General features: G+C 41.7%; 1 protein-coding gene and 1 long non-coding RNA gene across 2 annotated transcripts in view; both read right to left on the reverse strand.

The window, feature by feature from the left end:
• The window catches only part of PCDH17 (protocadherin 17), a 101,820-nt gene extending 89,982 nt beyond the window's left edge, over nt 1–11,838 (reverse strand). The window contains exon 1 of the mRNA XM_027116775.1: nt 8,373–11,838. Within this exon, the coding sequence (XP_026972576.1) occupies nt 8,373–10,940 (2,568 nt within the window). The 5' untranslated portion in view covers nt 10,941–11,838. The remainder of the gene's footprint in view (nt 1–8,372) is intronic.
• Nucleotides 11,839–12,367: 529 nt separating this feature from the next.
• Nucleotides 12,368–13,422, reverse strand: LOC113625819 (uncharacterized). Its single transcript, XR_003434893.1, has 2 exons — nt 12,865–13,422; nt 12,368–12,755 (listed from the first exon to the last, which is right to left on the reverse strand). It is a non-coding gene; the product is annotated as an uncharacterized LOC113625819 (long non-coding RNA).
• Between the last annotated feature and the right edge of the window lie 1,375 nt (nt 13,423–14,797).

Below are 14,797 nucleotides of genomic sequence, written 5' to 3' on the forward strand. Positions count from 1 at the left end.
CTTTTGGGGTTTTGCTGATAGAACTATTGAAATCAAAGCTAATTATTTTTCAAATTTCAAAATTTCAGAAAACTTTTATGCCTCATATTTATATAAAGATGTATCACTAAGCAATTATCAAGTTTGAAATGGAAAATATCCCCTTTTAAAGTTAAGTCCTGTTTTTCCAAATACTAAAGGATAACATTTTTTCTTAGTAAGTTTTGCTAAGATTTTAAACATATTATTTCTCAAGCATTCTAACTTCTTACTGTTACCTCATCTACTGAAATGGGGACATCAGTAAAAGTGCATTTTGATCACTTTACACTGTGGTTAGATAATCCTTCTCATGGTAATTATAGGTGAACTGCCTTTATAAGTATCAGCTCTGTATATGCAATTGCTCTGGTGTTGTGGAAAAATAGCAAAAGTCTACCAAATATGCAGTCCTAAAATAATCTCAGTATATTCTGGTAAAATATTCTGTGGTAAATGAAATGAAGAGCTTTCAGCAAAGGTATTTATATTGGGGTCTGTGAAGAGAAAAGGAATTAATATATCTTAAGAGTGAAAACTATAATTTTAGGTTTCAAAACTGATACAAGTGTTCGTACTGCAAATAAATAAAAATTTAAGAATTTTTCTAAGACATTGTCTAAAATTGGATTATAAAAATAAATTTTGACCCTGTGAACATGTCTCCCTACAATAAAATACTTGTGTTTCTGCTTTATAAAAGAAAGATATCAAAATTTAGGATATATGTGTATATTTCAATTTGAGTTTTATTGAATTGGAGGGCATAAAAATTCTGGGTATAAGTCCAACCCAATCATTGCTTAGCAATGATTATTAAGGATTCAGGTAGAAATATTGTAAAGAAGTATACCAATTGATGACTTATGCTTAAATTACATTTTTAAAAAGTTACCACTAAATGAAGCTGAAGAAAACATATCTAAGCACCACAGTTGTTGGAAAGAAATTAGTTGAGTCACCTAAGTTAAATCTGTTATTTAAACATATATATGCCATCAAAATAGCATTAGAAAGTTTGAGAACATAAAGTCATTGCCTACATTAAGTATTAATATAATTTACAAACATGTATCTAGTGTTTCTTAAAAACAGTATATACCTACAAAACAATTATGAATATATAGCTTTGAAAACTTGAAATAGACTTTTAATGCTCACACTTTCATATTTTACAAAGGTTGCTTTTAGCTGATAAAGGAAGTAAACAAGAAACTGTCCTTTAAATGGTCCCTTTAATGTGTGCCACTAATTAAAAATCAATCAAAAACATTAAAAGTCTAAAAGACAATAAATATTGTTCAGACAGGGTATATTCTACCAAACAGAAGCTTACAAGATAATAGTCATCTTTACTTTGCCCATTTTTCATTCAACACAAATATGGTTCATGACCATTTCATCAAATAGAAACATAAAGAAAATAACTCGTTTTTAAATGTTTCATAATGTCTGAAATAAAATGCATTTCTAATACCATTAAATTATTTTAATATATTCCTTTCCCCTAATCAGACCAAAGTCTATTTATGTAGATTAGTTACATCTAAAGTCTAATTTATCCAACCTGTATTTATCCTTTGATCACAAAGCTTGTTAACTTAAATGGTCTTTTATTGTTATGATTCACTTTCCCATAATTATGCTGTTTAACTGCCTTATTTTTTGAATAAATATACGCAAAGGTGCCAATCATATTTAGTACATTTATGCTAGATGCTCAATGAACTGTAAGAGTCATTTCAATACAATAAAGCTCCCTGGAATATATCCAGGGCAGAGCCTCTGAATACCAGTAATCAGAATATCACTAGGACCAGAACAAATAGAAGTGTGTCACATGTATATCAATAGATTTTCTCAAACACTGTCTGAAACCAATTTTACAGTCTATCACTGGGAAACCATGGGGCACACAAGTGAAAAATGTCACCTACAATGCCACAACTTTGCATTTGTATTTTGTTACATTTTTTTTTTTGCTTTACCTTAAAAATATTGAATTTATACTTCTGCAGTAGCAAGGAGGTGAGAGCAGGCTTCTGCTTAGTCATGGTATGGAATGTTGATGTCATTAAGGACTCCTTTATTATAGATTCTTTATTTTAGGAGACCAAAGGATAGCAATATATCACCATCAAAGCTACTGGTGAAAGCTATGACTAACTGTAAAATACTGTGTGCCACTGAAGGGAATTCTTGTCAGCGTCTCCTCTTCTAAACTGGTTGACAATAAATTAGTGTAGGTCTGATGAAGATTTAAAAGTGTTTTGTAGGTGGGTCACACTATCTTCAAATTGATAGGCAAAATTACCTTGACGCTATTCTCTAACAAATATAGAGTCATTGATTGAAGGAATTCAATAGAAAAAAAAAAAATTCCCTAATGGCTTTACTAAAATATGGCTTTAAGATAATGCCCTGTGGGATTTATTAAACAGAAGCATCACTGAAGGGAACACATTCTGGAGCAATGACTAATATCATAATTAGCAGGTGCATCTGTAAGAATTGAGTGTATTGCAAGACTTCTCAGCATAGGGGTGTTAAGCTTCACTTCCCGACTGGCATGAACCCAGTTCTAGTGGCTTCACCTTCGTCCTGTTGTTTCATCATCAGACTCCCAGCATATATTCTCACAGTTCCTCCAGCCATCCCACCATCCTCACCAAAGAATCAGAAACTTGCATGAATTTTTTTTTCTCTCAATCTACCTAAACTCCAACCTATTGTTCACTGAAGACCAGGTGTTCCTTAATTGCTCTGGAATAACTAGCTCTACTTTAAGGAACTTCAAAATGTTTGAAGTTTTAAAACAGTGAGTCATCAAGTTTTAAAATATTTTCAAAGAAAAATAAAGGTTTGAGTTCATCCTTAATAAGACGAGAACTACCTTTGAACTAAAAAAGTATAAAAATGGGCTAATATTTGTGCTTGAGTATTTATGTACATTATACTGAAAATATAAAGGCATATATATACATATACACATATGTTAATTTTGCCAGGAAGTTTGATTCCTCACATTTTCATAAATATGGGCAGAGATGACCTTCACTGCAGTAAATGCATGTAAACCTTTATTAATCTTAAATTTTTAAAAATATTTTCTTAATTTACATCTTTTATAGATATATTTTTACTGCATTATATTACACAAGCAGCAACAACTGTAAAATTTGAAACCTGACAATGGTAGTGAAACACGATAAAGTATAAACACTGTATTTTTCAACAATATTAAATATTTATCTGGAGATTTTTAAGGAGTTTTTCTTTTAAGATATGTATATTTCTTAGTCCTTTAGGGGATGATATTTGGGATTCTTTTAAGAATAATTCATTTATTTTAGCCTCATATATAAATGTGTATCTGTGTACCATAAAACAGTGAATAATATGCATTATAATATCAACTTTATAAAGAAAAGTTTCTAGAAAATATGTTTTTATTTTATTTTTTGGGTGTGGCTTGATCAATATAGTTATAGGCAATAGGTAATGTTTTAGAACATGTACAATTTTTTTCTTGACCAGAAAATATGTTCAAGAAGTTGAGATAGGAATTTTAGGGCATACTTTTCTATGATCTGATATTTTTCATGATCGCACACAGCCTTAAATAACGTGATGAGGCCAAGAATAAAATTTCAAAGTCATCCGTGCAGATTTCTATATGACAATATTTATTGATATTATAAAATTCAGTCATAGAATTCAAGTAAAATTATAGAACTCACTAAAAGACCTTAAGTAAAATTAAAAATCTTCTTACTCTTACATTTTTAAAAGACTGATAAGAATGTAAGGATAAGACTGTAAGGATGATGAAGTACTACCTAGCTAATATTTTGAGAATTGTATTGAAAACTAAAAACTAATCGGTAAAGAAGTTAATACCTCATGAGTAGTTAGATCAACTAATATTAAAAATGAGATTCTCAGGTTTCTAATTCATATAGTAAAAAAGTTATGTGTTTTGTGTTTTCATATTATTATAAAATAGAGAAATGTAGAGAGATTTACGTTGAAGCTGAGATTTTCATGGGTGCACACAAAACTAAGAATAAAAATAATATATTAAGAATGATTATAATAATTTGGATTTTAAACTCTTCTCCAAAGAAACTCAAACCACTTTAATCATTATCTTTTTAGTTAAACTTGCTTCCACTTTATTTGTGCTACTTTTAATATATGGTAAAACAGAAATATATGTTTTATGATTGTGTACTCATGTTAATTTGAAGTAGAAATTAATCCTATCTTTTAAAAAACTTTAAAAAAAAAAGAAAAGTGGACAAGATAGTACTAGAGGCATGCAGTAAGAAAGGGATATCCCCTTCCTTCTCAGCCCACCAAACCCCTAGAAATAGAGAAGTATATCAAGTTTATGGAAATAAATGCATGTAATTGATCAAACTGTGCCATATTGGAATAACACTGTAAAAACTCTTTAAAATCGTAAATGAAAAAATTGTTCACACACTTTGTGCTTGTTACTGAAATCACTAACATACTAGAGTATGAATTTTTGAACATCATGGACTTGAAAACTCATCTGAGTCTCAAGCCAAGAATCTCTTGTATTAGAGAAGTAGTAACAAGGCAGACAATGGTTAATGTTGCTAGGAAAGACTTTTTCTTTCACCCTTTCATTCTAAAATACTGAGTTTATTGTCTACACTATGATACTTTAGCCCTCTATTCCTCAATCTCATTTTTATATATCTGTATTGATTATAAGTGTTTAATTTGCTTTTATTGAAAAGGCCGTCCAGTTATATCAAAAGGATTTCCTCTTCCAGCATAAAAAATCTAAAGTCAACCGAAATGTGAATCTTTTAAAACTGAACTGTAAAACACTGTGTAAGAATGTATACCTTTTAAAAATGTATTTCAATAGATCTTATTCTGCTGGCTCAATATATTTTCTTCTATGACAGCATATTAAAATTACTACATTTTACGTGCTACCAAAAAAAATTCTGAAAATACAGATGTTCCAACAAAACTGGAAATTTCTCCCACCAGTGAGAAGTCCCCAGCCTCCTCCCTCTTCGCAGCATGACCTTCATTGAAAACACCTGTTGAAAAGTTACCCCGGGACAAATAATTCTTGATAAACCACGATTAGCAGTTACTCGTGACAATTAGTAATGACCTCTACTTGATTTCAGATTCTCATATTAACCTATGAAATAATTCACATGGAAATTGCTCCTATGAAGAGTGCTTTTATAAATTTGCTTAATAATATGTTTGCCTTACCTATCACAAAATCTATGTTCCTATTTTTCACAAATCACTTTTGTAGCTTTAAAATAAATAAAATATCTCATTATAACAATGTTATATTATGATTCACACCACTGAGGATATTTTAATCACTAGTCAATAGTGATTAAACAGTTCATAGACTGACTTTACTTGGACTGAGAAACTTGAAGAAAATCTGCCATAAAATACTTTCTCCTGAACCACTGTTTCTACACCAGTTTACATGACTGTTCTGTATCCATTTTCAATAAAAATACTCTTATGCTCCCAAACCTATATATCTTAATCTTAAAATTTTAGACCCTGCGATTCACACAAAATCTTTTGAGAAATTTGAACTTGAGCTGTAACATGAGTCTTTTTCTTTTAAGTCCTAAAGTTCCTGTTTCATATCACCACTCTTTACCATTCTATCTCAAAACAATTATGATATTATTTTCATTCCATCAATAGAAATACTCTGGGAATATTCTAAACAGCACCCAAGATGCTGGAAAATAAAGATAAACCAGACCTAGTAGCTGCCAGCCCAGTTGCACTGTGAATTAAAATTCTTCCTTCAGAAATATACATGAGATTAATAGTGTGTTTCCTCAGCAGGCTGTGTTAAATAAACACACGCTAATAAATGCACTTGAAACAAGAATATGGGACACCTGAACACTTTAATTTGGGCATGTCACGTCAGCACAAAGTGCAGCACACTAGTTTAAAAAAAAAGGACAGCAAGGTCACTGTAGTCAGCTTACTCTTTTCTCCATAATAGGCACTGAGAAAAACCTGACACATTTAAAAGGAAATTAACATACTAGGAATTTAAAAGGCATCCCTCATAGGACAACAAAAATTCAATAGAAGAAAAAAAAAGAGCCTGTTTTAACATTTTATATTGAGGATATTTCCAGGGCAGAAGCAATATGGGCAACTGAGCCACTATGGAAACAAATTCAAGAACTTAAACATTTTCTGTGTCTTTATGGCATGAATTAAGATTCCAGAAGAAAGGGAATAGCAAGGAAGTTTGTCTCCTTTGTTTGCTGTTTAAACTCTCTCTCTCCCTTTGTGTGTGTGTGTGTGTGTGAGAGAGAGAGAGAGAGAGAGAGAGAGAGAGAGAGATTTGCTTTGGCTCAAGTTTTACTGCTAATGAGAGGAATCATCATCATCCATCCCTTGGGCAATGACCAGCTTCAAGAACAGTAAGGTGTAAACACTGTATAGGGACCCCTGTCCCTCAAAACCTCCTGGATACTTCTATCCAACATTGTTCCTCACTAATCTGACCAGGATTCAGGCTTGCTGAGAATTCTACTGCACAAACTTCATTTTTACTGGACCCTAAATAAGAATTCAACTCATAGTACTTGAAGTGAAAGATGAAGCATTAACCCTCTGTGATATCTTTTTAACTGTCAATGGTAAAAATATAAGAAAGGTATATAACAAATGTGTATTTATAAAATGACTGCAAAAGATCTATATATATATTTAACATATATCCCTCTAAAGAAATTATCATAAATACCAGTTTTACACACTCATAGACTTTCATAGAAACTACAGTTTTTATGGGAGGAATATCTTGTTCAGTTTTATATAGATCTCCAAAAATTCATGATTACTGGTATGTAGTAAACACTGTAAAAGGTGTGATTTAATACTACAGTGGATATTCTAGTATTCGGTAGCGTCAAGTACGAGTCTGTTTTACAAGGACGTTACCCTATTATAAGAAAATGTTCTGCTGAGTTTTAGTATTTGTTACACTTATGTTAAAAAGTATAAGATTATGAAATTGTACTACTCTGTTTTAATAATAAAAACAGTATTTGCTTTTTCAAAGCACAAAACTGTGAACAAATTATTTTCATTTGTCCCAGACTAATCTTCCTCCCAAAATGTCACTTTTAGTTAAACTCAATTTTGTATTTCAAGTATTGTTCATCCAGAGTAATTTGTAGCAACATGCATTCATAATAAGCAAGAATTAAGGTTTTTTCATAACACAACTCAGTATGTGGAGAAAAGAAACTAGGTAGTAACTAGACACAGTATAGTCACCTGCTGTTGTTAGAGTCTAGTGTCCATGCTGGGTCAGTTTTTTTCATATACCAATAACCTTAAATTATACTATCTAATATATATTAAATATCACCTAGATATACTGAAAATACTCAGTATGCAAACTAAATGCAACCTTGAATTCTTTTTGGCACCAGTGTCTTTAGTGCAGCTTTGCCTCCTGTTTTCAACAGCACAGAGTGAGTACACCCCTCTAGTGTACTCTGTTCATCCCTCAATGACTCCAAGGAAGAAGACCAGGAAAAAAATCAGAGGACAAAATAAATATAAACTTTTCATAGATAGATACTAGTCATTATCCAGAGCCTATATTTTTTCAAACTTTTGAAAGATCTTCAGAGCATAATTCACAGTTCCAACCCTTAAGCTACACTAATGCATTATGCTACAGTTTCAGCTGAAGAATAAATGAGATTCATGAGCACTTTTAAATATAAAACACTTTTTAAATATAAAAACTGACATTTTTCCGGGAGTGGGGAGTGAAACCTTATATCAAATTGATTCAGGCTCTGGAATTCTGACCGGTTGCTATGTTGTGCTTCAGGTAATTTACTTCTTAATATTGGGGTATACATTTCTTTCTTTTGCCATCAGATTTTTTTTAATGAAATAAAAATATTAAAGTCAATTAAGTGAAACAATTTTTTTTCTCTCTCTAGTAATCCTCTGTTGTGGAGAGAAATGTAGACCAACAAATAAAGTAAAATAAACTATTAAATAGTGAACCCTGGTAACATTTTAAAACCTATAAAAATAAACTTTAAAAATGCAAAACTAAGACATTTACATCTTGTAGATTCTTCACTATTTACATGGGAGGAGTTATGTATAGAATATGTTGTACACGCAGTGGCAAAAGTGTAAATCCTTTTCATTTAAAAAAGTTCCCTGCTCACTGCTACTAGCAGTGTGGCTAGTCCTGTTCCAAAGATTTCAGGACAGCTCCAAACCCAGCAAAATGTAAAGTCCCAGTTATGCTAAGAGTCTCCTACCTGAATTATGGACATCCGAGTGGCCGGCGTCTCGCTCGCATTAGTCCCTTGTCCGGTGAAGCTGGTGTGGCAGCCCGCGTGTCCCTGAGGGACAGTCAGGTTGTTGGAGGACGGTTTGAGATACATCACCTCCGACCGGGGCGAGCTGAGGGGCAGGCGGGTCTGGTAGTCGAAGTACATGGGGGAGGTAGCCAGGGAGGGGCTGCTCACCACGTTCATGACGTTCATGGCATTCCTCTCTTCCACCTCGCTCTGTACCAGCATGATATCATTTTTGTTGATCTTCTTTTTCTTTCCCTTGCCCCCGCCCAGCTGCGGGTGGCTGTACTCTGCGATGCGGCAGTTGTAAGTGCGGATCTCCTTGTTCTCGCGCTTGCACTTGACGGCGATAGTGATCATGGCCGCTAGGAGGATGATGGAGATAGTGCTCAGAGTCGCTATGAGCGGCAGCGACATGTCCCAGTGGTGCTGCTCGCCGTTCACCCGGGGAACCCCCTCGGGCAAAGAGCCGCTCACCGAGCGGATGATGAGCTTGGCCACCGCCGACAGAGTGGGCTTGCCGTGGTCAGTCACCTTCACTACCAGCTCCACCACCGGCGTCACGTCCTCCCAGAAAGGGTGCAGCGTGCGGATCTCGCCGCTGGATGGATCGATTTCAAACAGGTGGTCGTCGTTACCGTCTACGATCTCGTAGGTGAGGCGTCCGCTCTCGCCGAAGTCGCTGTCAAGGGCGCGTACGGTGCTCACCAGGTAGCCTAGCCCGGCGTTGCGCGGCACCTGCAGTTCAGCCGTGTCGTTCTGCAACGTTGGCAGCACGATCACCGGAGCATTGTCATTCACGTCTAGCACTGTCACCCTCACAGTGGCGTTGCTCTCCAAGTGCGCGGGCGCCCCGGAGTCCTTAGCAAGCACCTTGAACTCAAAAGCCTTGGTCTGCTCGTAGTTAAAGGAGCGCAGGGCGTAGATGGCCCCGTTGGTGGGGTTCACAGACACATAGGTGTAGATGGACACGTCGCCGATGTGCGAGGGCAGGATGGAGTAGGACACTGTGCCGTTTTGGCCCAGGTCAGGATCCTGGGCAAGCACCGAGCCCAGGTACTCTCCTGGGATGTTGTTCTCGTGCACCTGCAGCACGTAGAGCCCCTTGGTGAAGCGAGGCGGGTTATCATTCTCGTCCAGAATCTTGACGGCGAACGACTTGGTGGAGTTGAGTGGAGGCGAGCCCCCGTCCCGTGCCACGATTGTCACGTTGTACTCGTCCTGTGTCTCGCGGTCCAACGGGCGGTCAGTCACCACCGTGTAGAAGTTGTCGTAGTTCTCCTCAAGTTTGAAGGGCACGGAACCGCCCGGCCCGCCCAGGCCGCCGCCGCCGCCCGCCCCTCCTCCGCCCAGGACCCTGCACTGCAGCTGCCCGTTCTTGCCCGAGTCTCGGTCAGTGACCCGCACCAGAGCGATGACGGTGCCGGGCGGAGCGGCCTCGCTCAGCGCCCCCTGGCGCACGGAGACAAAACCAATGGACGGAGCGTTGTCATTGCGGTCGATGAGCTTGACAGTGACCTTGCAGTGGGCCGGGATGGGGTTGGGACCCAGGTCTCGGGCCTGCACGTCGATCTCCAGCATCCCATTCTCCTCATAGTCGAGGTTGCCCTTGACACGGATCAGGCCGGTCTTGGGGTCGATGGAGAAGAGCTCCCGCACGCGGTCGGGCACATAGCTGCTGAAAGAGTAGAGCACTTCGCCGTTGGGACCCTCGTCGGCGTCGGTGGCATTCAGATCAATGACCACGGTGCCCAGCGGGGCGTTCTCGGGCAACTCCACCAGGTAGGACGGCGCCTCAAAGACGGGGCTGTTGTCGTTAGAGTCAATCACCTTCACGTTGATCTGCACGGTGGCCGAGCGCGGCGGCTCGCCGCCATCCAGAGCGGTCAGCACGAGCGTGTGGTGGTTCTGCTGCTCGCGGTCCAGGGCCTTCTGGATAACCAGCTCTGGGAACTTGGTGCCGTCGCCGCGGGACTTGACGTCCAGCGCGAAGAGGCCGTGGTCGTCGCGCGTAAGCAGATAGGTGCGGAGCCCATTCTCGCCCGCGTCGGGGTCATGCGCACTGGTGAGGGGGAAGCGGGTGCCGGGGGCCGCGTTCTCTGAGATGTCCATCTCAATCTGGTCCGACGGGAAGGAGGGAGCATTGTCGTTGATGTCCTGGATCTCTACCTTGATCATGCAGATCTCCTTGTCGTTGGCAAACACCTCGAGGGACAGCTGGCACTTGGCGTTGTGGCGGCACAGGGACTCGCGGTCGATGCGCTGCTTCGTGTAGAGGAGTCCGCTGTCGGCTTCCACGTCCAGCAGGTGCGGCGCCGAGTTCTCCAGCACCCGGTAGCTACCCGACTTGCTTCGCCCGCCACCGCCGCCTCGCTCTGCGGGCGGAAGCCCCGGCTGCAGTCGAGCATCCTTGCCGATGTTGCCGATCACCGTGCCGGCCCCTTGCTCCTCGGGCACGGAGTAGTTCAGGTTTTTGAGCGTCAGGGCAGGGGCCCATAGGAGGAAACAGCAGCAGATGGAAAGGTACATCCCAGACCGGTGGGGTGCTGTCAGGAGCAGCCGGACTGGAGGGGCGAGTGGATGGGTGCGCGCCAGCTTGGGGCCCAGGCGCAGCGTGCGACCCCGATCCAAGCCACAAGTCTATGGATCCTTCCTTCCTTCCGCTCCCGGGCTGCGGCACCCGGCGGTCTCTCTTTATTCCGCTCAAGTTCCCTGAACCTGTTGATCTACAGCATCCGCACTGGGCGAGAAGCAGCGGTGCAGCAGAGCTGCAGGGGCACTGAGCAAGGCGGCGGCTCCCTGCAGCTGGGGGCGAGCCCGGAGCTTTGTCTCTCCCGCCCGGACTTCGGGCGACTCAAACTTGAGCGATGAGACAAGCGATAAGAAGGAAATCGCGTTTGGGAAGGATGATAATGAGCTAAAGAATCCGTAGGTTTTCCTCGCTCCCGCTAGGGCGCTGCAAATCCACTCCAGCTTTTTGCCTCCGGAATACTCTTCACATCGGGTGGGGGAGGGAGCGGGGAGGTGTGTCTCTAGGCAGATCAGAAAGTGAAATCCTTACTTGTTTCTCCTCTCTTGTGATGAAATTGCTGGGGATGAGGAACAACGAAGAGACAGTCAGATATATTTGAAGCTTCAAAATAGCCGGAGCCCTGTGAATTATCTGCTTGCTTCGCGGGTTGGTCTGTTTTCAGGCGGTGTTTTGCTGCATTTAGAGATCTAATCTTGCATTGCTGGCTGAGGCAGCGGTGGCGGCAGACTGCATCTCCCAGCCAAGGATATATATGTTTTTCCTCTCTCTCTCTCTCTCCTTTCCGAGCAGCCAAAGGGAGGGGAGGAAATGCAGCGCAAAAAACTAGTGTCCCGATTTGTAGTTTCCTCCCTCCACGAGGCTCCTCCCTCTCTTCCTCGGAAAAGGCTCTTCCCCAAGTCAAGAAAGCCACAGCCTGATCAGCATTTGAGGTTTGAGTCTACTGGGAGGGGAAAAAATGTATAGATGTATCTCCGCCTCTGTTGGTAGAACACACTCTGTAATTTCTCTACGCTGAGCCAGTAGCCGCCGCTACCATCCCATTCTCTCCCCACAAGTAAGGACTTCTCTCGATGCAGTTTAATTCCAGTTTGCTTTTCTTCCCAGGCGAAAGGAAATCAACAGGCAACTCATGGTTGGATGTGCAGATTTGAAGGGGAAGGGAGAGGCGGAATAAAAAAGAAGGGGGAGCCACCCTCCCAGTCCTCGCACACACACTCTCCCTGTCTCTCGCTAGAAGGAAAACAGTCTCTGCATTCACAGGGCTGGGCTGTCAAGTGCCTCTCTTTTCTTTCTATTCAGCATCTCCTTCCAAAGGCCCTGCCTCCCAGGTCTCTTCATCTAGAAAACAAAACCTTGGAGAGGAATAAAAGTGGTGAATATTTGAAGCGAATAAAGTGCGGGCTTTTTTTTTTTTTTTTTCTTTCTTCAATTTTTTCTATAGTAGGAGGAGTGGGCTGGATGAAAGGAACGCATCAAGGTTTGGCGTGATGCATTCTGCAGTCTCGCTCTCGCAGTCTCTCTGGGCGACTAGCGAGGGCAGCGGGCGAGGAGCTGCGGCCGCGGCGGTCCAGCCAGGGGAGCCCTCCCCGGGTAGCTACCGCCCAGGGGATACTAGGCACGGGTCTGTCTACACACTATTTCGGGTTGTCGAGGCGCCTCGACAAACAGGAATGACACATCCAGAAATGCAGGTGTTCCGATCTGCCGGATGAGTCAGAAGTAGCGGAACGAATCGTATTCACTCTCGCCTCATCGTCCTCCCTTCACAGACATTAGTTGTGGCTTCTTCCTAATGCTTTCTCTGACTCACTCTACAGACAGAAAAGCCAGATTCATGTTTTGGAGAAAAAGAAAAAGCGAGAGAAAGGGAGGGAGGGAAGGAAGGAGGTGAAGCTGAATCCAGCAGCACTTTTACTCTACCTCTTTCTGCCGGAGTCCGAGGCTCTGGATAGCAAGGCGTCTGTTTTGCAAGGTGTATTTATTTAAAAACAAAAACAAAACAAAACAACGACAAAAAAACCTTCCCTTTTTGTTAGGCGTAAGGAACCCCCAAATCTTTCAGAGTCTTGGGGGAAAAAAAAAAAACAAATCTGGATTACAGTGACTGTTCACAGATTAGCCCCGCATCATATTTCACGATTTTCCTCTCAATGTTCTCTATTCACAAAGTCCAACACCGGTGTGCGTAGTTAATTGTGCAGTCCGTTGTGGAGGTTTTTGCTTTTTTGGTTTTTTTTTGGGGGGTCCTCCTTTTTTGTCACGGGTGGTCTCTCAGTCTGGTGCCTGTCACGATCAGCTCACAGCCTGCGAAAGACGTGCGGATTTCAAAGCAAATATATCCATCTCCGCAAGCAAAGCATCGGTGGAAATGAAAGGTGAAAATTCAACAGTTGGAGTAGCGTCTCCCCAGCCGCCCTCCGCGCTGCCGCATCCGCGGGGCTCGCAGTCCCTGCTTTCTCCCCAGCGTCTCTTGCTGACTGAGTCTATTCACCTCACGCCGCCGCTTAAACATTGATACTGATTTCCTGCCAGCCAATCCGCGCGAGGAGCAAGGCTCTGCCTCCTCGGCCCGCGCCCAATGGAAGGCGGAGGAGAGACTGGCGGGGGCGGAGCCCGGAGCCTCCGAGCTTCAGAGCCATTGATTAGATCAGTTACGTGCGAGACCAGCCGGGCTAGCCGAGCCCCGTGTGTGCTGTGGCGGCTTTGCCCAGGGCCTCGCCGCAGCGTCTCCTGAGTCTTTAACTACCGGGAGAAACGCCTCCACCGTCTTCCTCTGGAAAAGAGAGAATTAAAAAAAAAAAAAAAGAAGTCTGGCAGCGATTTATTTATTGTTTTATCCGGTGTACACGGAAACCGGAATCGCAGCGAGCTTGCAGAATAGGGTAGCTGCGGTTTTCCTGATAGGGTTCTGTATACACACACACACACACGCGCGCGCGCGCGCACCATACACTCATTCACACCAAGGGAGGCGCAGATCTTCTGCCTGCGCATGGACCCATCTAAATGAGGTGCAGAGGGGTGTGTGTGTATGTACGTGGGGTGTGTGTGTATGTACGTGAGGTGTGTGTGTGTTTCTGAGGCGGGGTGTGTGTGTTGTGTATTTCAGTGAGTGTGTGTAAATGCGAGGGCTAGCGCGCCCGCTTCTGTCCCGCGCTAGTGCCAACACACCGCGAGCAACAGCAATCAATATGTAACTTTCTTTATCCTCGGAGAAAAATCAGCTGTCCCCAGGCACCGCGGCAAGGAAAGTCACTTGATTATATAGTGTTTCAGAAGAAAGCAAAAGCCCAGTGAAAGAGAGACCGTGTCTCCCCAGAGGAAAAGTGCCTCTCCTCTAAGGAGAAAGGCTTACGGTCAATTAAAGCTTTGTAGCTTGTTAAAACTCAAATCTGGCTAAATAATACTTAGAGCTTTACCGTTTTCAGTCTCCAGCATTCTCAGCCCAGATTTAAAGTAAAGCGGACATCCATACACGCACTCATAATAGTTCTCGAGGGGTTTTGTTTACTTCGACCTTATTATTAAAGGTCCATATGGAAATTTGAATGTTATATACTTAAGACCAAATAAGTGTTGATGACCACGTTTGCCAAAGCTTCTTTGCGTAGAAACTGAACCATAACCGTGAAGACCGATCAGTGGGAGATCTGTTAAGATTCATCCTTTCTAACTTGGTAGTTACTGATAATGCACCTTAATAAAGAAAGAAAAAAAAAGATTCATGCTTTCTAAGTAATACCACTACCACCACACGCACACACACACTCACACACACACACACACACACACACACACACACAGAAAGAGAGAGAGAGAGAGAGAGAGAGAGAGAGAGAGAGAGAGAGAGAGA

This window comes from Aethalodelphis obliquidens, unplaced genomic scaffold (assembly GCF_003676395.1).
Source record: "Aethalodelphis obliquidens isolate GAN/ISIS:26980383/991018 unplaced genomic scaffold, ASM367639v1 scaffold16, whole genome shotgun sequence".
Lineage (NCBI taxonomy): Eukaryota > Metazoa > Chordata > Mammalia > Artiodactyla > Delphinidae > Aethalodelphis > Aethalodelphis obliquidens.